This window comes from Vicugna pacos, chromosome 18 (genome assembly GCF_048564905.1).
Source record: "Vicugna pacos chromosome 18, VicPac4, whole genome shotgun sequence".
NCBI lineage: Eukaryota > Metazoa > Chordata > Mammalia > Artiodactyla > Camelidae > Vicugna > Vicugna pacos.
Window position 1 is genome coordinate 18,705,372 of NC_133004.1, and position 26,200 is coordinate 18,731,571.

The window sequence follows — 26,200 nt, forward strand, 5'->3', positions numbered from 1 at the left end:
GCGGGCCCCCCTCTCCATGGAGAGATTCTGGGTGATCTTTCTTCTTCCTTCAGAGAAAACAGAACTGGGACCATGGGTGTTCTAAGCACCCTTCCACTGGGGCCACAATACTGAGGCATGTGAGGCCCAGCCCCAAAAGCCTCGGGGGACCCACAAATGTGTCTTCGGGCCCTTTGCTGGTCTGGGACCAGGTGGTCCTTTTCCTCTTTGAACCAAGTTGCTGCCACGGTCAGCAAACTATGCCAAGGGTGGGACTGCCCTGGTCCTTGGCTCCAGAGAAAATAAAGGTGACAATTTGAGGTGGCAGCCAGCTTACAGGTTGGCCCTGGAACCTGGGCAAGGGACAAAACCCTCTGACTGTTTCCTTGTCCATACCATAGGACAGAGTAGTGCCCACACATACCAGGTCATTAGCAAACACAGGTATATCAACACAATTCTTAGGCAGAGGGAGACAGTGAAAGCTTTGGAGGGCTACAGGAGGACTTCTTTACTGGGGTGGCCATGGGGGGTGACTTCAGGGGCCTTGGGGACACAAGGCAAGAGGAAGGTTACCCATGTTGATGCTCAGGGCTCCTGCAGCCCACATGTGCCACCCTTCCCATGCCAGGCTCTCAGCCAGAGACAGGACAGTCTCTCCATGCCTGGCATTCTTGACCCCTGCCAGGAATAAGTATGCCCCACCCACCTGGATGCCCAGACGGGGCTGGCAGGGCCAGCAGCGGTGTCCTCTCTGGAGGCCAGGGTCTGGGATCACCTCCAAAGCATGCCATGACTGGGCATCCAGTGCTGCAGGGCACCCTCCAGACCCCTCCACAACCCAGACACTCATTCCCAGCTGCCCAGCTAGCTTGCAGCTGGGACAGGTGCTCACTCCCCAGCCCCCCACCCTCAGCCGCCAGGAGTCACCTTCAGTGGATGAGAGCTGCCTTTCCCAAAATCATGCTCCCTCCCCAGAGAGGATGGTCTCCATGTCCAGTCACAGGTAAGTGACCTTCCCCTATAGTCTTTCAGGTTACCTCCAAAGGACCCTTTCAGCTCCTGAGCACCATGGAATCCTCAGCACCCTCTGTGGCCAACTCTTGTCCCTCACAGATGTTGCTCCCAAGGCCCGCCCCAGTGCACCCTGGCAGGCAAATCCAGGAATACCCAGGTTCTCAGCCCATCCCATTGGGCCTCTTGAGCCAGAATCCTGGTATCCAAAGGATGGTGTGAGCGGAGGCCTGGACACATGAATGCCCAGACCTAGTCCCAGTCTATAGGGACACATGTATGCACACATGTGTGCTCTGCCTCACATCTGGCCCACTGCCCTGTGCTCTGAGTGGGGAGCCCCTGACATGGAAATCCAGCTCCTGGTCCCTCTTTCTTCTCCCTGCACCAACCCCCACCCCCACCCCCAGCCCTGGAGAAAAGGAAATCAGCCACAACTGCCTAGTGTGTGGGCAGGTGACTGGGGATGGGCTGGTGTCTGGACCACCCCTGTGAATCTAGGACATGAGGGAGTCCTGACCACTAAAAAGATTCCCCTCCAGCCACCCTGGAATCCTCAGCTCAGCAGGCAAGCCCTGAGCTTTGGGAGGCCTGGATAGGCCCCGGACCAACCTCTGGCTATTTGGGGAAGAGGCACAGGTGGGCCAGATGGTTCAGGGGCCTGAAGTCATTGGCTATTTCTGAGGCAGCTGTCTCTCCCTGTGTCTCAGCACATGTGAGTACCTGGGCTCAGAGTCCAGTAACATTGGCACCACAGCTCCAGGAGGGGAATATGCAGCCCATGCAGACTTCCTTCAGTCGCCCTCACTGCCCAAGGAGCCTCTTGAGCCCCCAGGACCCATCAGGATGCCAGAAGCCACCCTGCTGAGAAGTTGGAGGGTGCCATCCCTTTCATGGTGTTAGCCATCCCTACACTAGAGAGGATACGGAACCATGTGCCAGGTGGGAACGATGCTGGTGCTGGAACTCTGGCCTCTGTGGCTGGTGGAGCTGCTGTCCTTTCTCTCAAGTCTCCAGTGACAATGGCCATGGGGCGGTGGGGCACAGAGCAGCTCACTCCAGCACTGACCCTTTTCAGAGCATCAAGGGTATCCTCACCTTCATCTTCTTCCAGCCCAGCAGCAGGCCACAGTGGGGACAGAGAAGACCCCGAGGTCCACCCCCCCTAACCTGGCACCACCTTCTCTCACCCACAGCCAGCCAGCCAGCGTGCCCTGTAAGCCACAGTGGGAACACTCAGCCCAGCACTTCCAGCCTGTGCTGGAGCCTCAGACCTCAAACCAGGAAGTGGAGGGGAGGGGGGTGGTGCACAGAGGTTATGCAAGGCCCTGCACTCAGGCTGGAACATCTGGAGAAGTGGGCTGCTGGCTCCAGCCCTGCCTCCGCCTCCTGGGGGCCTGGGCTGCCCTTGAGCCTCTCTTTCCTTATCTTCAAGTTGGGGATCAAACATTCCCCCAGGGATGTGTGGACTCCCCATGATTTCCACAAGGACCGGTCACCATTGGTGAAATCAAAACAAAAATGAATACAGAACAGCACCCACCCTGCCCCTGCCCTCACCCGGGAACAGGGCCCAATAGTAGCCTCAGTTTCCCTGGTGGGGAGAGGAGGAAGGGAGGAGGGAAGGGAGGCTGGGCACACAGGAAGGCAGGAAGGGGGAGTCATTGTTTGGGCAGAATGGCTGCAGGGGGTAAGGAGGAAAGAAAGGGGTGGGAATCACATCCAGGCCTGCCTCACAAGTCTGTATTTATGACACGTCTGTCGCCCACCCCCGGAAGGAAGCGGCACAAAGTGCCACAAACAGCTGGGTGGCTTCCAGCAGGCACTGAAAGGCTGCTGCCCCTCCCTCCCCAGGAAGTTCTGGTTAGGGCCGGGCGGGGGTGCAGCGGGGAGTACAGCTGGGCCTGGGCTGGAGTTTTCAGCTGCTGGGTTGGAGGAGGAGCATTGGGGACTGGGGTCCTCCCAGATGGACTTGCCCTGAGACTAGGTGCCAGGCTCATCTGAGGGCCCCAGTCACATGGCCCGTCCAGCACCTCCCATCTGATGCCATCCACTTGCTCTCCAAATCCCTACGGGTACCCCTCACAGGGCCAGGGTCACACAAGTCAATGACAGCTCAGGATACGCTCACAAGGGGGTGTACCTATCCCACCCCAATCACACTTCATACTGCCCCAGCCACTGCTCTGAAAGACCATGCTCACGAGCCCCCACAGTCCTACTGCTGGCCTCAGCCTCTCCAGGAGGCTGGCCTAGCTCCAGTAGGCCCACCCCCAGACTTGGGCGGGCTCCTCTCAGCATCCTCCGGTGGCGGGAGGGGTGGGGCCTCCACTGCAGAGACAGAATCCCGGGACCTACCCATATGCGATGACCACGGGGGAGAGGGAGGTTCTGGAGAGGCCTGGCGTCCCCTTCCTGGACAAAGTCTTCCTGCCCAACCTCTCCACTCCGATGCCCCCCAGATAGGGAGCAAGTAATGCCCCTCGGCAGTCGAGGAAGTGTCCCAAGGACCCGGGCTTCGGCGCCACCTCCTTCACGCGCATTCCAAGTGCACCCCACAGAACCGTCTGCGGGCCATTTGCAAACCACTACGCCTCCAGCTGGGGCCCCTCTGGGGCCCAGTCAAGGTTCACCACTGACCGGGCCCCTTGGTGGTCTGACCACTCGCTGGTGGTGGAGTGAGCTCTGCGGCTGTAGGGGGACCAGGGTGCAAAGTGGGGTGGGGGTATGTCACTGGTAGGGGGGCCGGGGCGCGAGGGTGAGGGAGGCGGGCATTATTCAACCCCAGCAGCCTTCTCCCTCTGCTCCCTCCACAAGTGTCCCAGCGGCGCGGGCCTTTGTCCAGGATGGGAGATGGGGCGAAGGCCGGGAACGCCCGCCCCCGCTCCGACCCCTCCCCCGGGGGCGGACCCGCGCCGGGAAATCGCGCTGCTCCTGGAGGCTTCCGTCCTCCTCTGCGCAGGCGCCGGCTCCACCCCTGGACCGGGCGGCGCTTCCGGCATCCGCTCCTGGGTGGGCTTCCCGCGGGGCGGTTTCGGCCGCGAGAGTCGCTGCGGGAGCCGCCAGATGCCCGCGCCGCGCGAGGCCCAGGTGAGTGCGCGCCCAAGTGAGCGCGCTCCTCGCTCGGCGCGCGGCCGAGGGACAGGCTCGGGGGCGAGCCTGTCACCCGGAGTTGGACCCCACAACCCCAGGCAGCCGCTGAGAGGAAGCCCGGAGAGGACCAGTAACGAGCGCGCGGGCCCGCCCCTTCGGGGTCTGCAGCCTCCAGACGAGCGCCTGCTGGCGGGGGTCGGACCCCGGTTCGGCGGCTCCGTTTCCCAGAAGCAAAGTCGAGGCCCGGCCCGAGTTCTCCAGTAAGGACAGCCCGACACCAATTTTCTGGTTAAATGCTGGGCACTAAGCTGGGGCTTAGACGCCCCCCTGCCCTGGAGCCAGCCTGGCACAGAAATGACCGCGGGGTTGGCCTCGCGGTTGGCCTGAGGAGCCACTTCCCCTCACTCCTCGCTTCACTGTCTGGCCCAGACAAGTACTTTCCCTTTATTTACTGACCCCACCCCCATAATTTGCCCAGGTTTTGATGGAGAGCTGGTGGGTCCCTTGGACACCCCCATCCAGGCGACTGTTTCCTGCCCTCTTGGTGGGCCCAGCCTGGCAAGATACTCTTGCCCCCAGGTTTTGCCCAGAAGCATCCCCTGTGGAGGGTGTTTCTTCCTAACACTCATTGAGTGCTTGCTCTCTGCCAGTGAAGTGCTTACCTGGCGTCTCTCATTTTATTCACAGAACCATCTTGTGTGATAGATGTTGGTTCCCTTTCTGCATATGAGGAAACAAAGGCACAGACATCTTAAGTCGTTTTCTGGGGCCCTTCACCCAGGGAACACCTGATTTCTAACCAGGGCCAGGGATGTGTGTAAGGTGTCCAGGTGCACATTTTGAGGCAGGGTAACCTCACTCTGAGGCCTGAGGCCTGGGGCCGGTTCGAATCCTAGGTCAGCAGTAGGGAAGCCCAGGCCTCTCTGAGCCTCAGTCCCTAGGCAGCTCTGCGAGTCCCCCACTGTCCAGGGCGAATCAGGGCAGAGACCCATAGCAACCCTAGTGCCTCAAGGTTGGCTAGGGGCCAAACCTGGGACTAGAACTGGGGCCACAGTGTCCGAGAGTCTGAGCCCCGGTGGGTATTGGCAGATGGGCCGAGCTGCAAAGACTATCACGTCAGCATCCATTCTTAGCAGACTGGCGGTCTCCGTTCAATGCAGTGTCTGCACTTATGTTAAAAATAAGGGGTCTGTCACATGCCAGGAAGGCATTGGAATCAGTCCTTGAGGAGGGTGTTTCCAGGCCCTGGTGCTTACCTGCTCCTTTCATCGGAGAGCAGCTGGTCCCAGAATGGCCAAGGGGGTGTGGTCAGCTTCCTTGGACCTGTGGTAGCTGGTGGAAGGCAGGTAGTGTGCTGGTCTCAGCAGATCCTCCTCATTCCTCCGACCTCACATTTGCCTTACTTATCCTTGTCAATCTGACATCCTGGGTCATGAGGCAGAAGGCAGTTGGGGACTCACTGGGGGTCATGCCCTGAGCACTTGTGGTGGGACCAAGTAGACCATCTGCCTGGTGCTAACCCACATGTGTGTGTCAGGCCTTCTGGGCCATTCTAGGAGGGGTCTGGCACAGTGGGAGCCCTGCTGACATGGAGGAAGGGCATGGATGCCGGTTCAAAGGGCAGGGTTCCAGAAACAAACTCAGAAGTTCATTTGGAGACCACGTGATGAATGGGAATCAGAGGGTACCAGCCCTTTCCCCAGGCTCAGGTGCCACTGTCCCCTCCCTGAGCCCTGTAGCCCATGGCCAGCAGGCTGTGTAACTCCTGCTTGTGATGGCCTGTATCACCCCTGCCACCAACCTGCCTTCATGCGCAGTCATTTCCCAGGTCCTCCTGGGTCCCAGCACAGGGGTGAGTGTGTCAAGTGTGGCGTTCTGTTCATACCTGTAACAACCCACAAGGTGGTTGCCCCCTTTTTGCAGATGGGGAAACTGAAGACAGGCAGTTAAGTGAGTCCTTGAATGATTGACTTCACCTCGAGATCATCTGTCCCCTCCTATTCATACACTTTATTTTGTCTTTTCCTGTCACAGCTTTCCTTCAGAATGGGCCAAAAAAGGCAGCGACTGTTGGAGGCCAAGCAGCATCAGAAACCACCAGATGGAACCCAGACACCTTCCCCTAAGGAGCCCCGCTTGGGCCTGCCCTCGACCCTGGGCCCTCAGCGCAGCATCTATTTCTCAAACCTGAAGGGCTGCCCTGCTCGCCTGGGATCAGAGTTTTTCGACCAACCTGCAGTCCCCCTGGCACGGGCCTTTCTGGGGCAGGTAATGTGAATGTAGTGGTGTGGCCTCTGCTGAGGCAGTGATCTCCGTGCAGTGTCCGTGGGCCCTAGTCCTCTCACCCTGGGCTCACTTCCCTGACTTGGGCCTGCTTGTCCCCATGCAGTTAGCTGCTTTGCCCACACGTGTTGCTGGGCAGCTTCACCTCACTCGTCTGGGGCAGGGGCTGGGTCCAGGATGGGCCAGGAAGAATGCTGAGATTGTTCATGGTGCCTGCCCTGGGTGAGGGCAGGGGGGCCACTACCTGCCTGCCTGCTCTGGGCAGTGAGGACAGGAGCCACAGCAGCGTTAGCCGTCTCCACGTGGGATGGCCCTCAGGGCAAGTTTCCTGAAAGGACCACGGTCAGTGCTGGCTGTGTCTGGGAGGGGCTATCCCCAGCACAGTAAGTTCCCTTGCTGGAGCTCATCTGTGTGTGTATCAGCTTTTAGACAGTGGCCTCTGGGCTGCGCAAGTCAGAGTCATCTCCAGGCAGCCCCTGCAGCTCCAAGTTCTTGAGCGGGAAGCAGAGACTGCCCATGGCCCGTGGGGGCAGAGCCCATCAGCACGCAGTGTGTGTGTCCACATGTGCCGGCCACAGCAGAGTTTGGCCACATCCATCTGGAGCACCATCTGTGTTTTATTCCTGGGTACCAAACTCTAGGCCTAGCTCTCTGGTCCTCCTTGAGCTTCCATGGCTACTCTTTTTCCTTTAGTGAGCCTACCGTTAGGTTAAAATGGCCAAGGAGAGTCGGTTTCTGTGGCTGATAGAAGATTGGTGCCAAGAGTGATGTGTGGAGGGGAACAGATCCTGAAACCTGGGCTGGTGGAGTGTGGCCTAAAGTGTGACCTAGTCAGTCTGTCCCTGTGAGGATGCTTTCAGTGGCGAGAGCCAGAAGATCCTTCTAAAAGCACCTTAAAAAATGAGGGTTTATGATCACACATGAAATGGCACACAGGGCAGGTGAGTCCCAGTGTCAGGTTGACGGCCCAAGGGCCTCACTGTCATAGTCTCCCTTTAGGCTCCCATCGTGCCCACTTGAGCCCAAGGGTGGACAGGGCAATGGCCAGCAGAGGAGTGTTTCACCCTGTACATCCCTTTTTCCTGACCTCCCAACAGAGGTACTCGCAGACCCCTTGACCAGGCTTGGGTTGTGCACTCATCCTTAAACAGGTCGTTGCAAGAAGCAGTGAGTTTCCATGACAACCCAGACCACTCTCGTGTCACCCACTTGGCTGAGAAGAGTGTTGTATCTCTTGGGACCCTCTACTAGCAAGAAGGAGCTATGTTTTTAGTGGGGGTGAGGAAAGGGCCTTGGGAGGTGTGGAAACACGCAGTCAAGTGGATGGGGGACTTTTCCCTCTGATCTCCTGGAAAGTGGAAATGAGGCCTTGTCTGAGATGGTATGGCCAAGCCCAAAATGTAGATGTGTAGGGGACTTCTAGGATTTCCTCCCCTGTCCCCAGGAAGGCCTTCTGTAGTGCTCCCCAACTGAGCATCCAGGCTTCAGCACCACCTCCCTGCCCCTATGACACTGACCCCAGCCCCAGACTCATTGGGCTCCATAGGCTAAGGCAGGTAGCCTGGCCACCCAACTGACTGCCCTGGCCTAAGGACAAGGAGGGTGCTGGGGGTGTCTCTGGGGAGGTGGCTGGCCTGTGAAACTACTGTGAACCCAAGTTGAGTCAGACCCAGGCTCTAGACTCTGGATGTGACTGCTGACCACTCTTAGGGCCATCCTGTGGTGCCATGTGGCAAAGGAGTAGGGCGGAGGGGTTCACATTCCACAGGCCTTGACCAGCTCCCCTGTGGCCTGCTCTGCCCCTCTAGATGCTCTGCTGGCATGAGAGTGCCCACCCCTCTGGGGACAGCCCCTGGCAACTGCCCCTGCCCTGTCCTCCGCTGGCCCCTCCTGGACCCACCACTGCCCAGGGTCCTATCGCCAGGCTCGCCTCCCTGGCTCGCTGCCCAGCCCACTCTACTCCTTGAGGAGCTTATGACACCCAGGGTCATGGTTCAGGCTGGGACGCTGTGGGGCAGCTGGTCCCTCTGCTCAGAAAGGTCTCTCTGAGCTGGGTGGGTCAGGGCTGAGTATGACAGTCCTTTGTGGTTAGTCTAGGTGGAGGGGGCACCACAGGCTCTGGAATCCCTGTGACCTACACGCTGCTTGGCCTCAGGCTGGGCATTTCAGTCCAATGGGGCTTGGGGAGGAGGCAGGGGATGCGGCTGAGGAGATTGAAGTGCATGAATTCACTGGTGCTGGTGCCCAGCCTAGCCGTGGCTGGGGTTTAAGATGGCTGCACCTGACGATAGGACAGTTCGTGAGGGGCCTGCGGTCCAGTAGTCCAGTAGGATGGAGGGGACAGTGGGGCTAGACCTGGGTGTCCTGGGGCATTCTGAGATGGGGAGGTGAGTCCAGGCTGTGGGCTGTGTGGACCCCACCCCTTCCTGCCCTGAGCAGGTCTTGGTCCGACGACTTGATGATGGCACGGAGCTCCGTGGCCGCATTGTGGAGACTGAGGCATACTTGGGGCCAGAGGATGAAGCTGCCCATTCTCGGGGTGGCCGGCAGACCCCCCGCAACCGTGGCATGTTCATGAAGCCAGGGACCCTGTACGTGTATCTCATCTATGGCATGTACTTCTGCATGAATGTTTCCAGCCGAGGTGAGTGGTGCTGGGGCATGGGGTGAGTGGGGGAAGGAGGCCAGAGCAGTCCCCTCAGCTGATAGACCCTTGGGAGGACCAGGCTGGGCAGGTGTTTGAGCAAGGGGGTGCCCTTGCTCGCCTAGGCTGGGGTTTTAGGAACTCTGGCTGCACTGACAGGGTGGTTGGAGGTACAGGGGGCCCCCATGGAGTAGAGGTCAGGGGTTGACCTGAACATAGAGCAGATGGTTCCATGAGGCCACCACTGGTCCCAGAGCTCAGAGCTGGTGTCACTGACAGCCCAGGGTAGACTTGGGAGGGGCTGATCATGGGGAAACAGGGTGAGATCGATTTGGGGTGAGCTAGGCTCAGGCAGAGCTTTGCCAGGCAGCCAGTTACAGGTCTGGATCAGCTCTTCTCTACTGGGGATGACCCTGCCCACCCCCAACCCCCACGCAACATTAGGCGATGTCTGACACATTTCTGGTCATCACTGCTGGGGGGATGCTACTGGCATATAGTGGATGGAGGTGATGCTGAACAGCTCACAACACACAGGATAGCCTCCCAGAGAACTGTGGGCCCCAAAGGTCAGCGGGGCCATGCAGAGAGACGCTGGTCGACGGCTCCCGGGAGGGCCCACCCATCTCAGGAGACCCACCCTGCGGCAGCCTCTGTCCTTCATGAGTAGGCAGCTCTGTTTTCTGGGTGGTCTCTGCTCAGCAGGAAGAGCCCATAGTACCGTCCTGCCCGAGCCACTGCTGACCTGCAGCAGGGTCAGCCCAGCCCACTTGGACTAGCCAGTGCCAGCTGCCATCCCAGGTAAACAAACACTTGAGGACAGTCACACCCGTGGAACGAGTCCAGTGATGTGTGAGTTGTGACTGCCCAGAGTGGACAGCTGGGGATGTCTAGTGCCAGAGCCACAGGGGTGAGAAGACACAGGGAACCCACAACTGGCCCTCTGCCCAGCACAAAGCAGGTGCTGAGTGAAACTGAGTGGCATGGATGGCCCCCGGGGGCCCTGTTGTCACCCAGAGAGCTTACTCAGGTTGCTAAGCTTTTCTTTGACATTAGAACCAACCCCTTGTGTGAGGGGAGACCGCGCTTGGGCAAGAGGCTGCAATCAGTGAGGAAGAGGGGGAGCCCAAGTCTTCTGCAGGTACAGTGAACAAGGCAGATGTGGGAAGTGGCATGGTACTTTCTGGTCACAAGACCAAGGGGCCCCAGGAACATCCAGGCCAGGGGGACAGAAAAGCCACAGAAGTGCAAACAGTCAGGGCCAAGGGTCATCTGGGTGCAGTGAGCAGGGGTGGCTGAGGACAGTCATGGCCTGCGTGTCCCTGAGGCAGAGATGGTGCAGAGATCAGAACAGGTAGGGCCAACTCCAGGGGCTGAGTGGCTGGCATGGGCAGAGTAGGGGGTGATGGGGAGGCCCAGTGGGAAGAGGTGGGGGTGTCGTGCTTTTGTCAGGATGTGGGACTCAGGTGCGTTCCAGGAGAGGAGGGGCTGACTGCTCCTCCGACCCTTCTGCAGGTGGCACCCAGAGGGTGGAACCAGAGGTAGCCTTGAGGCTGGTGGACAGGGGAGGGCCTAAGAAGGGACTAAAATTTCAAGGCTTTATGGGCCTTTGGGCACATCTCGAGGTCCTTTGAAAACCATCTGGTTAAGGGGACCTGGTCACAAACACCTGCACACTTGCTGGCTACGCAGGAGGCCATGGCTGCCACAAGTACTCAGGGCCAGCTCCTGGGTGCTCATGGGGAGGCCTGTGTGGCTGAGGCCTGAGGGTGAGGACTGGCCTGGCTGTGCCTCAGGCTGAGCCCCTCAGACTCCCAGCTGGAGCAGGTATCCCAGGAGAGTGGCCTTGCTGGAGGATCAGGGCTTCTCTGTCCAGAGCCCAGAGGATAATCACTGTCCCCAGGCAGGAATCCAAAGGCATTTGGACAGATGTCTTCTCGAGGGAATCCCTGTCTCTTAAGTGGCCTAGACTGGTTGGGGAGGGGACCCTGAGGGAGGTGGGGGTGGGCATCAGTCTCCCCACTGGGTCACAGGGTGGGGCTCACCCATGTCCTGCACACATTGGTGGCTGTTCCAAGCCACCCTTCCAGCTCCCCTAAAAGACACCCAGTGGGGGAGGCAGATGGAGGACCACGGGCCCCAGGGTGGAGGGCCAGCCTCACAATGAGAGCCAATCACCAAACCAGAGGAAACCCGGGAGCTCTGGCCAGGCTTTCTCCCAGGTCCTCCCCAGCTGGTGGTCAGGTGGCCAGAGGCACCCACAAGAGGCAGGGGTGCGTGTGGGTGCAGGTGTGCAGGAGGGGAGGCGGGCTGAGCGTATGGACGGTGAGTGAGCATTTTCTCGTGCCCTGTGATAGGGAGGGCAACCGCCCTGGGGGCCCTGTCTCTCCCACAGGGGATGGGGCGTGTGTCCTGCTGCGAGCCCTGGAGCCCCTGGGAGGCCTGGAGGCCATGCGGCAGCTGCGCAGTACCCTCCGCAAAGGTGCCACAGGCCGAGCCCTCAAAGACCGTGAGCTCTGCAACGGCCCCTCCAAGCTGTGCCAGGCCCTGGCCATTGACAAGAGCTTCGACCAGCGGGACCTGGCCACAGATGAAGCTGTATGGCTGGAGCAGGGGCCCAGGGAGTCTGCGGTGGTGGCAGCAGCCCGAGTGGGCATCGGCCATGCTGGAGAGTGGGCGCACAAACCCCTGCGCTTCTATGTGCAGGGCAGCCCCTGGGTCAGCGTGGTGGACAGAGCGGCTGAGCAGACTGCACAGGCCTGAGTAAGGACCTGCGTGGATGACGATTTTTAATTGTTTAAAAACAAAATAAATGCATTGTTTCCAGAAAACTGTCACTTGTGTCTCAGCCAGAGCCCCTTGGTAGTCAGCTCTTCCTCCGTGGTAGGACCCGGGTCTACGAGTGCAGCAGGTGTCTTGAGAGGCTGCCCTGGGCACAGGAGGACCAGAAGCACCAGTGCGGAGCAGCTTCCTGCCCCTACCCCAAGGAAGCACGTTCAGCAGGCCCTCACCAGCTGCAGCACATCATCAGCCCAGGTCCTTGTGCCTCAGGTGGCGGCTGAGTGGGGTGTGTTGTGGGGTGACAGCCTGGCCATAGCCTCCTGGTGGCTAATGCAGGACAGTGGTGAGGTCTGGGCTGGGCACTCAGGCCTCACACTCTGGACCAGCAGGGTGGGGAGGGGGCTCTGAGAGAACTCAGGCCTGAGCCTGTGTGGGAAGCACGCAGGTCTCACTCGGAGGCCTGAGTCCTGGATGCTCCCTCCATCTCCAGCCTCTCCCTCTCAGCTCAGACGTGGAGTCTGTTTCGAGGACTGGATCAAACTGAGGATGCAGAGGGCAGTGGCCGCATGGGGAGGGGACAGGCCAGCACCCCTGCCCACGGCAGCAGCCCGTCTGCCCCATCCTCAGCTCGGGCTCACGTGAGCAGGGCCTGGAAGACAGCGATAACCGGGTCCTCATGGGTAGTTACCACCAGGACGCTGCGGAACTTGTCCAGGAGCATGAGCAGCTGGGAGCGCCGGGTGTTCTCATTGTACATGATCTCCTCCAGGTGGTGGCGGCCACGGAAGTAGTGCAGGAGCCTGGGGGTGGGGCGGGGGACAAGCATGTGTGGGCTCAGATGCCTACCAGGGAGCAGCTGCTCACACCCTGCCCCCTCCCTGGCAGCGTCCCGGACCTTGGCCCACCACAGTCCCCTCAAGTGTCGCGCCCACCTCAGCGCTCTGAGGGCAGTGCAGGGACAGGTCTGCCAGGCTTCTGTCTTTCCTGCTACTCTGGCTCTGGGCATGTCTGTAGCTGGGGCCAGCATAGGAGGCTGGCAGACAATGGCCTCGTGTTGGGTTTTGGCTGGGGGTGCTCCATTCCTGACAACCTGACCTCCCAGAACACCACACACCTGCAGTGCCCCCAGGCTTGTTCCCTATGATGGGGAGATCCCAGACCCCACCCCAGCCTAAGAGTCCTGGGAAGAACCCCTGCCCAGCTGCCCAGGCCCATGAGGATGAGACCTTGCTGCAGCTTCCCAAGAAGTGACAAGCAACACCCAGCAGGTACAGGACAGAGCCCCCCACAGGCAGGCACCAGGTGGGGACAACCTCAACCAGTGAGTGCCCTTTGCCATCAGTGGACTGAAGTGTGGTTGTGCAGGTACACCCCCATCCACTCTGTCCTGACCCTAGAACTGCCACCTGCCCCCACCTGGCGAACATGCGGAGGTCCTCGGGGTTCTGGGCCGCGGGCACACTGAGGATGGCTGCCCGCTCGTGCTCAGACAGGCTGGCCAGCAGGTTCTCCGTCATCCTCCTGTTCAGCGGTGAGTCCCCACTGGGGAGCAGCTCTGCACTAGAGTTGTCCATGCTGGGGCTGGTGAGGGTCATGTCATCACTGCTGGCTGTGAGCGGGCACCAGTCAGGGAGCAGCTGGCCCCCAGGATCCCCCCTGGTGCCCCAGCCACGTGTCACCTGTGCCAACCTTGGGACCTACTGCCATACCCTCGCGGAGCAGCCCCACACCCTAGGCCAGGCCTGGTCTTCCCACCCTCCTGCCCAACATGGACAATGGGAGCCCTGGGCCCAAGGCCCAGGCTCAGCCTGGGGAGGCACCTCCCCCAGGCCTTCTGGACCCTTGTCTTCTCCAAGCCCAAGAACCTGGGGCCTGGCAATGGGCTGCTGCCTTTGGCAGGACACTGTGGCCAAAATGGCTTTCAAGAAGGCACTGACAGTCATTGTCCTCTCAGAGGCCCTGGGCACGAGGTTTCCACTGTCCCCCTGGGGCCGATGTGTGGTCTGCTCTGATCCCAGGCTGGGCAGCATGTGGGCTGGGCCGGGCCGGTCCTGACTGAGCAAGGTAGAGCCTCCTCCTAGGGAGGCAGGGGAGAGGGGCCTCCCATTTCCCCTCCAAGGGAAAGCTGCTTGGCAGGGCGCGGTGGTGTCTCCCGGGACCCCAGCTGCTCACAGAAGGGGCAGGTGAGTGTGCTTAGGGCTGGTGCAGCCGTGAAGGTGCCACGGTCACCCCCTGCAGCACCCAAGTCGGGCCTCCTAGCTGCCCGCCTCTCCCAAGTGCTCACCCCCTACCCCATGACAGATGCCCTGGCAGGGGGTCCTACTTGGGGAGCCGAAGCTGAGGGCGTTGGGTGTGCTGAGGCTGCGGCCGCCAACCCTGGTGGTGAAGGGGACATCATCCTCCCGGGGGCGGGGCTCGTCCTCACTGGGCGAGGCCATCAGGCAGACGTATGTGTGCAGCTGGACGAGGAGCCTGTGCTGCAGCATCCACACCACCATCTGGATGAGCTGGGTCTGCAGGACGGGCAGCATGAGGCCCAGGCCAGGAGGGAGCCATGGCCCGAAACATAACCTGAGTGTCACCCCGGAGGTCAGGGTGAGGCCTGACACCTCAGACAGGGAGCTCCCAGCCGCCATCTGGCTTCGCAAACCCAACTCCCATCTGGGGAGGCAGCGGGGCCACCTTTGCCACGGCTGCCATCACACCCAAGCTGCCCCATGTCTGGCCTTTCTTGCCCGGGAGCCCTGTGACGTGGAGGTCCTGCTCTGCCTTATCTCCCCACTGGGCTCTGTGGAGCCCCATCCCTGCCACAGAAAGAAGCTGTGGACAGCTGCCCTGAAAGCAGGAAATCCTCCCCTGGGTCAACCTGAAAGCCTGCCCGGGGCAGAGAGCCCTGCTGAGGTGTGCAGATACTAGGTGCCGAGTCCACGCTCCATGGGGCTGGGGCTGACCAGGAGCAGCAAGGAGGCCTGTGCGGGAGGAGCCCTGGGCCCGGTTACAGGGAGGTATGTGCATACGACGTCCATGTTCCCAGACACACACACCCACCTGCTCCTCCCCGGTGTCCCGGCTGACCACCCGTGGAAATAGGGTTAACATGGGCCGGTCACACAAAATCAAACCCAGAATTGTAAAATAATTTCAATCAAGAAATGAAGCAGCACAGTGAGGGGGAAGGGGATAGCTCAATTGGTAGAGTGCATGCTTAGCATGCACGAGGTCCCGGGTTCAATCCCCAGTACCTCCACTAAGTAAATAAATTAAATAAATAAATAAATAAATAAATAAATAAATAAATAAACCTAAATACCCCCCTCAAAAAATAAAAATAATAAAATAAAAAGATTAAAAAACAAAAAAAAAAAAAAGAAATGAAGCAGCACAGTGAGTACATTCTAGGCCTGAAGCAGGTGTTGGGGGCAGGTGGCCTCAGTCTGGGACTGAACAGAACCAGAACCAGCTCCATCTGGGACCCTCGGGCTCAGCCTACAAAAGCCACCTGCCATCGGGCCTGTGGGGAAGTTTCTGCTGGGGGCAGGAGGAGGCAGTGCACATGCAAAGTGTGTTTCTTATTCAGCCGGCACAGCCTGGCACAGTTCCTGAGAACCGAAGGTGCCGGGAAAGACAGCATTTACAACAGTCACGCTCGGCACTGAAGTGAACTGAGCAAATGATTCCTACCTCATTCACAGGTTGAGAAAGGAAAGGGTTTGCTCTCCTTAAGGAATGGTTTTGCCTAACAGATTCAGCACTTGTTAAGGCAAATATTTTACTTTTGAAGACAGAGCCTGGATAACACCCAGCCCCATCTCTGACACTTGGCCCACTGGGCCCTGCCCAGGGCCCCAGGCTTGCGGCAGAGGGGAGGGGGCACTCAACCCAGCCATGGACACAGAGCTCACCAGTTCATTCCACATGCCTCTCCCACCCTGAAGCCACCCCACCACACCCAGCACCCCTGCCTGCCCTTTACCTGGGCCTGTCCTGTCCAGGTCCTCTTGGATGAGGAGATTCTGGGGACCAGTGAGCCCAAGACACATCCACAGACCCTGTGGCCACCTGGACCATGGCAGGTAGGAGAGGGAGGCAGAGGGCAGGGCCCGAACAAAATCATCTCTGAGTCCCCCAACTCTGGGACCCCAGGCCCATAAGAGGGTACCAGGTGGCTCTGTCCTCCCAGGAAAGGTCACTGATCTCCCGCCAACTAGGCCTCTTAACTTGGTTCTAACCCTAAGATCTGCCCACCCTGCGCAGGGTGGGCTCCATGGGTGCACGGGGGTAGGAAGGACTTGGACTGTTGCTCAAGTGCCTGCAGGTAGCCTAGCTGGGCTCCTGGTCACCCTGGCTGGGCCTGTACCACCCACACAGCAAGCACCTCCCCTCAAGCCCAGGCTAAGGGCACAGCAGCACTGAGGGCCCTGGATCAGGGACCAAACCAGGTGGCTCCCTGAGCACCTGAGACTCACCTCCTGCACAGGAGGGGCGAGGGGATTCCTAAATTCTGACAAGGACACCGGCAAGGAGAACTTAGCAAGGACGGACGGCAGGTCATGAGACGGGAACTGGCGGGAGAACTGCTCAGCCAGTGGGGAGTACCTGGGGACAGGTGGGCAAGGTGTCCACGAGCCCAGGAGACCTCCCCACTGTGTTCATGGCATCTGTACCCTCGCCATGAGCCCATGGTGGACAGCAGGGGGTGCAGCACGGTACGTGCAATGAGGACAGAACCCTGGTGCTTTCCCCGCAATGCAGCCCCTCATAGCCCCCAAGTCAAGGCCAAGGCTCCCGACCTCCCAGCAAGTGCCCCATCCAGTGCCTACTGGCCAGTACACATGGGCAGTTGCAGACCCTACCTGGAGGCTGCATGTGCTAGAGAAGAGCACAGGCCTAGGGAGAGTCGTGCAGGGCTGGACCTGGCCCGACCTGGAACATGGGCCTGAATGACCCAGGGAGCACCCCCTGCCCTCCCGGGGACCCTGGGCTCTGGCAGCCCGAGGGACTCACAGGCACACGCTGGCATTGGGAGAAAGCATGTAGACGTTGTTCTCACACAGCGGGTAGATGACGATGGCCTTGCCCCAGTACACCAGGTGAGCTGCAAGCTGGAAAACCTGTGGGCAGAGGGGGCTGGAGGACAGTGCCTGGGAGGCAGATCCAGTTTCCCTGGCTCACAGCAACAAGCCTTTCTATCACCGGTCCCTGTGCTATCCAGGCCAGCATGAGCACAGCGATGGTGGGGACAGCCAAGATCACGTGGTCAGCTCAGCTGAGCAGGGGGTTGGCTGGACATCCCGGCAGAGGCCAGCTCCTATGCCCACCAGGCACCCAGCGTGGAGACGGGTTTCCACATGACAATGGATGTAGGGTCACTGCACCTGCCCCTGCCCCACACACTCATCCCTGGAGAACAGCCCACTGTCCTGCTCTCCTGGACTCTCAGGCATCAGGATGGGCCACAGACAGACCACAACGCCAGGAGGGGGGGCCAGGTCTGTGAACATGGCACAAGCACCGCTCACCCTGCACCACCATTGCCAGATGCCTCCAAGGGGGGGTGCACGCATCACCTGTGACAGTGCCAAGGACCCCTCTGCCTCTTCCCAGCAAATAGGGCCTCGAACAGCACCGCTGACCCTCTTCCCTCTTATCTCAAGTCCTGCTGACAATCGCCTAAAGACACACATCCAAGTCCCTCCATCTCTGCCACCTCTCCCTGCAGACAGAGCGCCCTCTGGAGGCCAGAGGTCTGAAGCCAGTACCCCAAGGCTAGAGTCAAAAGTGTTGGCAGAGGGGAGACCGTTCTTTGCTTCTTCAAGCTGTACCTCCTTGGTGGCCACACCTCCAACCTCTGTCTCCAGGGTCACATTCAAGCCTCTTCTGCAGCCAAATCCCCCTCTGATTCCCTCTTACAAGGGCCCACGCAGCCCGTCCACGATCATTGCCCTCATGTGCGAAGTTCACCCAATCCCAGGTAACGTACAGCGTGATCTTAAATTTGTTAATCAAAGGTTTTGTGTTCGCATGTATATAAAAAACCTGGAGGAATCTACAGTGGTTACCTCTGGGATATGGGCTTGTGGGGACTTTCTCTTTTCATGTCTATAATTTCTGTGACATTTGAATTTTTATGAGAAAGACCATACTAGTTTTATCATGACAAAAAAAGCCCCAGTATACTTGCTGGTACAGCCTCTTTGCCTGGGATGCAACATGAATAATTTTAAATTGTCTGTGGCAGGAAGCAGCTGTCCCAGAGGCTGGGGAGGCTTCTACACACCCAAGCCAGCAGCAAACCTGACTGGCACTGGGTTCAGTGGGGAGGGGCATGGAGGTACCGGCAAGTCTCCCTGGAAAGGCCGGGGCCATCATCAGAGCTTTGTCTTTGTCCAAGGAGACTGACAGCAGGGGTGAGGCACAGCGTCCCGGCAGATGCCATGCCAGGCAGCCTCAGCTGACAGGGAGGGCCAGCCCCTTCCAGAACAGCAGACACCCACAGGCATTGGCCGACTGGCCAGTACCAGTCACAAGTTCGGTGGTACATGCGGAGCGGTGCGCATGTCTGAGGTTCTGTGTGCCGTGGACACTATGAAGGCAAGCAGGACATGGTCCTCGCTGGGTGCCATCCAGGCCGGGGGCCCACATGAACCAGCAAGGCAGAGTCTGATAAACACTCCCAGGGGAGTGGACAGAGGTCATGGGGTAGGGATGGGGGAAGGGCTTATTCTGGATGACAGGATCCAAAAAGGCTGCTCTGGGAAAAAATGGCCTGAGAGTCAGGCCTAGGGGATAAGCTCCCTTTGCTAAAGAGCAGAGGCCAAGGGCTCCCTTGAGGGCCCAGGCAGGCTGGCTGGCCTGGGAAAGCTCCGCCCTTGGGCCTCTGTGGGAGCTGCTGGTCTCTGAGCCAAGACCTGCTGCCCTCTAGCGGCCACCCAGTGTCTGTGTTCCAGACCCTGGGTCAATCCTCAGGCTGTCACTTATAAAACCTCTTGCCCTAGGCCTCTAACTTCTCCCTGCGGCTTTCACACCCTTGGCCCCTGTCCAGCCTCCAACCAGACCCACAGCCAGGGCTGAGGGAGGCAGCCCACAAGGACGGGGTTCAGAAAGGGGGTGGCCCCATGCAGAACACAAGCCCAAGTGCAAGTGCACCCACACACAGACACACACATACACCCACGCAGACAGGGTAGTCAAGGCCACCGGTAGGGTAGCCTGCTCAACCCCACAAGCACCCAGCCCTGACATCTGGTTCTGTGCAGCCCAGTCACCTGGCACCGGGACAGCCTCACTCCTCTGCTGCAGCCTCACTGCCCACCCACCCCCAAACCCTCAGAGCAGGAAGTTGGTCCCACAGCCCTGATCCCAGGTCTGACTCTGATTCCAGAGCCTCAAGCCAACCCCACATCCACCCATCATGATGGCAGCCATGCAGCAGCCTCAGCTGGACAGAGACCCTCGGGAAGCAGCATGAGGTGGCTACTTTGAGATGCCCAGCCCCTCCCTGCTGCCCATCCTTTCCACCCAGGGTGTGTCCCCAGGCCCCCAGGGGTACCTGCAGCAAGGCCAGGTCTGCATCCTGGGCCAGCTGCTGCAGGTTCTTCACGGCAGACGTGGTCTTGATCACACGCACCAGGGCTGGGGAGCAGTCCAGGGGGAGCTCGCCCAGCAGGGACTTCTCGTCACTGAGCAGCAGCAGGGCGTGGTACGGGCTGTGGAGCAGAGTTGCAGGTGAGCAGGACAAGCAAACCTCAGGCCCTGAACCAGGGTTGAACACACCTGCAGCCCACAGGTGCAGAACCTCAGAGCAAAGAGGCCTCAGCAGGAAGTAGACAGTGCTGTGTCCAGAGGCCTTTAAAAATCTGCAAGGATCACCATAACCCTCAGGAAAATATGAATCAGAACAAAACCAAGGAAGACCTGGCAACCCAACTTCACTCCCACTTCTGGGATTGCCCAGAAAACGTTGGCTGATTGAAAAATTGAGAGAGCCTTTTCTAAGAAGAGTCCTAAACATGGGAAAAGCAAAACCCTCACCGTAGACTATGACTAGAACTACCTAAAAATATACTGAGCAAGGAGCCCAAGAGGAAAGACAGGGACTTGGCACACGGGCCTGGGTGACGCAGTGCATTGCTTTCTGTCATCTCAAAGTTTTCTGTAATGTGCCCAGATTTCTTTTTTTAGTTAAAAAACATCTAAGGAAACAGAGGGCTCCACTCTTTCCTTGCAGGAAATCAGTTAAACTAAGAAACTGAGATCCCATGAGCTCTGATTCAAGTGCAGGAGATCCGGTGAGTAACACCATGAGACACAGTCCTGCTGGTGGTCAATGTCCGGCTGTGATGGCTCAGCCCCACAGCCCTCCCCAGGCCCGAGGCTGGGACGTTGAGCAGAGCCCCACTTACCAAGGTCGTGCTGAGAGGGCCCAGGGGAAACCTGGGGTTGGTCATCTCTGGACAAAACTGGACACAAAAACATGTGTTTTTACTCTATAAAGAGTACAGCCCTAACTGATTTCCGTGGCAGGAAGAGGAAAAGACAATTTTGGGAACCAAGCCCTTGATAAATCTCAGGCAGAAAAGAGGGGCCCTGCAGGGCGTGTGTGCAGGCGGTGGCAGGCACTCACCGGATGGCCTTCAGGCTCCGCTCGATGGCCTCAGGGGGGATGAGGCTGGTGGCCGCATAGTGGATCTTGTGGGGCAAGCAGAAGCTCACCTCCAGCCAGCTGTTGACATGGAGCCGCACCACGCCGGACGTACAGAGGCTGCAGAGAGCGGGCCATCAGCTGTCCACACAGCAACTTCTAACCACACACACAGACAGCACAGAACCCCACTGAGGGTGCTCCCTCCCAGCACATAGAGAACGCCGCAGGTGGGGACTTCCAGGGCAAGAAAGCATCCTTCCAGATCTCAGTATGTTTTAAGAGAAAAAATGTAACACAAACATACACATAATTTGTATTTCTGGCTAGCCTTGGAATCTATGGTCCAACCAGTGTGCCAGGGCTCAAGGGAAACCTCCTTCATCTCTGTCCCGGGTGTTCTAAGGCCTCCTCTGCACAGGGCAGGGGCCCCTGCACACCTGATGAAGGCCCGGACACAGGTGGTCAGCCAGGCAGGGCAGGATCTGACTCCAAAAAGGCCCCCAGAACATTCTGCCAGAGAGGAGCACACAGATGGCAGCAGCAGCCACTAGGGGCTCCATGTGGCCACCCATGGCAGCCTGGGCTCAAACACTCTGCTCCTCGCCCTGGTGACGGCACGCTGGTTCTTTCAGGCCCTAACCTTGCTCAGGCCCAACCACACAAGCCCGACCCTCGTGTCTCACGTCCAACCTCAAACCACCCATAATCCTGTCTGCTTCACCACAGGGACATACAAAGCCTAGACCATCTCAGCTCCAATCCCTCCATCCACCCTCTCCACTCAGATGCCCACGGCTCCCACCTCAGAAGTCCCAGCCAAGATCCCAAAATGCGAGGAGCCTTGTGTGATCTGCCTGCTTTTCTCCAACCTCATTTCCTAACCCCACTGAGTCCAGCTGGACAGGCCACGCTGCTGTCCTCAGGGCCCTTACTTGCCCTCAGCCACAAGCTTGTCCTCAGCTATTCCAAGGTTCCTTCCTGCTTTCAGACCTCAGTGGGGTGAACCCTGACCCCAGCCCTGTCCTCACAGGCTGTTAACTGTTCACGTGTGTCCTTCGTACTGGACAACCAGACGACCACTTGCCTGCTGGTTAATGCTGTTTCCTGACCAGAATCAGTCACAAAGTGTGCTGCTCACTGCATGGCTGGTAAAGGGTAGGGTATGGGGGCACCAATCAGCATTTTTTCAATGAGAGAAGAAAGGGCCCAAGGAATGCTGCCCACTCAGTGTGGACAACCTCTCAGGACGCCCCTGCCCACAGAATGGGCTCCTAGTGGCCCTGCATGGGGGACCACACACAAAGCTGGAGCCACGGGCTGGTGGCACAGCCCTGGTGCTTAGTGCCCAGAGCCCCCAGTGTCAACGTGGAGGAGCTGCTGGAGCAGAGGAGGGTGGGGGATCTGCGCCCCAGTCAAGGCCCAGCATGCCCTGACCCAGCTCTGCCCTTGGGTGCCCTATCACGTGCCCGTTCCACTCTGCTATTCCCAGTTGGCTGGCCCCAACCTAGTGTGGGCAGGCCGAGGCCCAGGGAGGCTGGGTGGAGCTGCCGCCTCATCCAGGCCTCAGAGCACCAGGTATACCAATGCATGGTATTGGGAGGCAGCCCTGTGGGCCTCACTCTGCACCCACAGGCCTTTCCTATGGCCTCTGTCCTGAAACTCCAAGCAGTTCCCACAGGACCACCCAGAGGGCTCACAGAATCTACAGTGAGCAGTGTCAAATGTAAAAATAAGTCTTCACTGTGTTGAGCAGGGAACGGGTGATGGGGAGAGAAAGCACAAGAATACAGCACATCTGTGGCCTCAACTACTGCTTAAACTCCTGCCAACACCAGTGTCTGCTCCCTCTGCCTGTCCCTCCACCAGGGCGCTGGGAGAACCAGGCCACTCTCTCAGGTCTCTGCGCCCCTGAGGAGCCCCGCTGAGGGACAGTCTAACGCCCCAGGCTGCAGGGGTGGGACTGCAGGCTGTGGCTGAGTCTGGAAGACAAAGGTTGGGTTGTTGCTGATGCCACAGCCCCTCAGGGTGAAGCCCATGATCAGGTTTGGTGAGGGTCACAATTTGGGGACGAGACCCCGGGTCTTTCCCCAGGTCCTACCAAAGGACATTGCTCTTGGCTTCTCCCAGGACTGGGTGCAAAGCAAGTACATCTGAGCAGATGGAGCTCCCAAAGCCACCCTTCTCCTTGGCCAAGGGTCTCTGCAGGGTGGACAGCTCACACCAAACCCAGAGAAACTGGCGCTTAAGTCATCAAAGGTCATGCCACAACAGATTTGCCCACGGGACCCTGGTTAATTGCTCCACCTGATGGAGCAATTTTTACGCTCTGAGCACCCGACTAAGGAAGGGAAGTAGAGGAGGAGGAAACCTGGGGCCAACAGCGCCAGTCCCTCCTCCATTTCACTTTACATCTGCTCAGAAAGGCTGGTGGATTGAAAGTCAAGGTCTTTCTACTTCTGAGCTGTCCTCTGTGAGACATGGCTCAAAGCAACTGTTGGAATAGCACAGAGTCAGAAGGAAACACCGAGATTCCCTTCATTTCAAATGTCGCTGTTTCTGCCCCTTCAGGAGCCCAGTGATGCTGTGGGCAAGCCGTCTAGCCCCTGGTATGAGCGGAGGCTCCAGCTCTGGTTCAGGCTCTCGTGGTACAACTTACACCTGTACTTGGGTGGCTCCCACTCGGCAGTGCCGAGAAAGACACAGGGAATGGTAAGCAGAGTGCATGTGAACATAAGACGCTGGGGAGCCATAAGAAGAGGGGCAGTAGAGGAGGATGTGGGGTGGGGGTGTGTGCTGCGGATGGGCCTCACGGACAGTCAACAGCAAGGGCCTGATGTGGGTAAGGGGGAAACAAGGAGGTGAGGCCTGTGTGGGCTCTCCATCACACCATCTGTCCCCAGAGCCCTGGCCACATGGTCTGGTGCACACGCTGGTGTGGGGCCCCCTTCTGTGGGGGAAGACACGCCTATGCGGTTCCCTAGTTTCCAGAGGACTTCACTCCACCTTCCCAACATCGGTCACCTCCTCCTATGGGGCACGTGGCACTGAGGCTGGCGCCTCCTTATAAACCAACCCAGCTCTGCAGGTACAGACCCCAAGGGCACCCCCACAGCACCCGAGGGCCAGCTGCAGGCCCAGGCGAACCCCTGGAACACCCTGGAACAAGCCAGGAGGGAGGGTGCTGCACAGGAGGGTGATGCCCTGTAAACCTCCCACAGCAAGAGGGGAGCTTGGAGCTGTACTCAAGTCTGTCTGGAGAAGGAGAGAGAACGGTTTGTCCTTGTTTTTAAGATGAGACTCTAGCAGGCCAGGCCCAAAAAGGCTCCTACAAGCTTGCACTTCCATCTGCAAGGCAGTTGACAGCTTGGTCTGGGGACACTGGAGGAAAAACACTGCCCCTGGGGGGAGGCTTATCCAGACCCTCACACAGCTCTGGGCCAGATGGGCAAGCCCCACCCTGCCTGCGACTCAAGATAGATGCTCCTCCAGAGCCCAAGCCCTGAGGGATGACAGAGCACAAGGCTACACACGGCCCTGAAAACAAGCTCTTATCTCTCACCCCCAGGTGGGGCTGTGCACGAGCTCATCCCACTGCCTTCCACCTTAGTTTCTGAGAGAGGATTTCAGTTCTGAACCTAATGTCCTCCTTTGCTCTCGTACTGGTCACCCTCTCCCTGCCCCAGGCCAGAGACCTTCAAAGCCAGCCCTGCACCCTCTGCTCCCTCTCGTCCCAAACACAGCCAGGCTCCCTACTACGTACAGTGGGACTCTGCACAGGATCCTAGAGGTCTGGGTGGGCCCAAAAGGCCAACCTGGAAATTTCAAACTAAAGTTTATATGCAGGTGCATGTCATGGAAACAGGGATTAAAATTCCTCAGATTTTCCTGGAAGTGTCTGTGTGACCACCCCTGCTCTGGACAGGCTGTGGGGTGAGGCAGCAATGAGCGGGTGTAGAGCCCCCAGCACACCCAACACCATCCACCTGGCCAGGCCCTGGGCAGCCACCCCCAGGCTCTGAGCATTAACTCTGAGAACCACTTTAACAAACACTTCTTCAGGCCCTGTGGACCCCATACCTGTGTGACTCCTACTTACTCCTTACCCATTCTTCTGACCACACAGCGAGCACAGGGGCCATGTTACAGAGTGAGAGGACATCCCTGACTTCCTGGGAGGCTGTCATTCAAGTCACCAAGCTGCACAGGGAGACACGGGTGCTGGGAAAGTTGAGGCAGCCTCCCAAGGGACTCACACTGCCAGCCTATATTCAGTCACATAGGTCCTAGGGCATGAGGCCACCAGGCCCCTCAGCCACACCGTAACCTGGATTTTAATTAAAACAGCCATTTCAGAACCATTCCCTTGAAAAGCCCCACCTCACCCTTGATCTCTCACTTCTGTTCTGAGAAAAAGCCTTCCCAGGGACCTGTCAGTACGTCTCCACCACAAGGAAGCAGCTCCGTGTTCTATTGCACTTTATCAGTAATGTCAACTCAGCTCCCTGCTTAGCTCCAAGGTGCAGCCCACTCAGAAGAGGGTCAGGCCAGACCCTCGAGGCCAACGTGGACCTCATGGGTCAGAGGCAAGGCCACAGACCAGGGCTCCCGGGCAGTCTCAGAGTCGTTGCTGCTAGGCTGGGACAAGGTATAGGAAGGACACTGCTGCCCCTGGGACTCCTGCTGGAGAAGCATCGGTGGCTTCCCTGGAGCGAGACCTGGAACCCAGGACCCAGGACCAGTCAGAGTGGGGACTAGGAATAGGAAGGGAGAGGTGGGGGATCGCCTGGAGGAAACTGACACAGCAGAACACTTGGGCTTTGGCAGGAAGCTAAGTGCTGAATGGTGGACCCTGGAAGCTGTTTTTGCCAAGAACTCTGATTCCTGTCCTTGAAACTGGTGCCATGAGAGAGCACTGGGCGGTCCCAAGCTCTGGGCGGCTGCAGGCCCAGCAGATAATGAAGGAAGTAAACTCTCCAGGGTCTCATTCTCTCCAACTTTCCAACACAATTTAAACCTAAGAAATCACAGTTCATTCTTTACTCAGAATCATAGAATCTGGTCCTGGTTTGCTTTTTATTTTAGCTCCAAGGTGGCCTGAATGGTGCCTGTAGTCTGAGTTGAGGCATCAAATTCCCAAGCAGAAAAAAAGCAACAATTCCCAAGGAAAGGATTTCTGATACCAGTCAACCCAAGACCTGAGGGCAGCAATTCTCTTACTACAGAAGAACGTCAACGTGATCACATGGGATAAAAAGACAGGGTCAGGCTACAAGTCTGTACTGGGTTAATAGTCAAGGCTTCACTGAGAGTTCTCCAGAGTAGGAGGGACCACAAGCCAAGACAACCACACAACAAAGGATGTTTCACATTGCTCTGGAGGTCGTCTAATACCCAGGGGTCACCAAGATGAAGACCTGGAATCCCTGACTATACCGTGTATCACAAAGCACAGCTCTCCCCCTACACAGAGGCACCTAACCCTCCCAACAGAGAACCGGTGAGGGGTCTGAGCAGAGCGCTCACGGATGCATGTGAGGATACGCACAACTGCATTCAGATAAAGCTGCACTGACTGTCCACCCACTGCAGTGGGTAAAACCTGAAAGCTCGCAGAGTGTGGGCAGAACTCATTGCTGCTGAGGGGAGTGCAGACTGAGCTACAGAGGGAAACGTACCGACATCACAAGCACATTTTCCCTACTAAGCCCAGGACTCCACTTCTAGGAATTTATCTCACACGTGTACGGGCACTCACACAAAAT

At 58.4% G+C, this 26,200-nt stretch overlaps 2 protein-coding genes across 4 annotated transcripts in view; one reads left to right on the forward strand and one right to left on the reverse strand.

Annotated features, from left to right (window-relative positions):
• The first annotated feature begins 3,957 nt into the window (after nucleotides 1-3,957).
• MPG (N-methylpurine DNA glycosylase) lies at nucleotides 3,958-11,830 on the forward strand. Its single transcript, XM_072942267.1, is given in 5 exon segments — nucleotides 3,958-4,083; nucleotides 6,121-6,354; nucleotides 8,809-9,013; nucleotides 11,371-11,382; nucleotides 11,385-11,830. Coding segments are annotated over 5 exon segments (867 nt in total). The 5' UTR covers nucleotides 3,958-4,059; the 3' UTR covers nucleotides 11,777-11,830.
• NPRL3 (NPR3 like, GATOR1 complex subunit) overlaps nucleotides 11,778-26,200 on the reverse strand; it is a 32,364-nt gene continuing 17,941 nt past the window's right edge. For all 3 annotated transcript variants that reach the window (XM_072942265.1, XM_006204218.4, XM_072942266.1), the window contains 7 exons: nucleotides 20,418-20,555; nucleotides 19,344-19,500; nucleotides 16,799-16,905; nucleotides 16,261-16,390; nucleotides 14,118-14,307; nucleotides 13,211-13,403; nucleotides 11,778-12,594 (listed from right to left, as the gene is read on the reverse strand). In XM_072942265.1, the coding sequence (XP_072798366.1) occupies nucleotides 12,429-12,594; nucleotides 13,211-13,403; nucleotides 14,118-14,307; nucleotides 16,261-16,390; nucleotides 16,799-16,905; nucleotides 19,344-19,500; nucleotides 20,418-20,555 (1,081 nt within the window). In that variant the 3' untranslated portion in view covers nucleotides 11,778-12,428. The remainder of the gene's footprint in view (nucleotides 12,595-13,210; nucleotides 13,404-14,117; nucleotides 14,308-16,260; nucleotides 16,391-16,798; nucleotides 16,906-19,343; nucleotides 19,501-20,417; nucleotides 20,556-26,200) is intronic.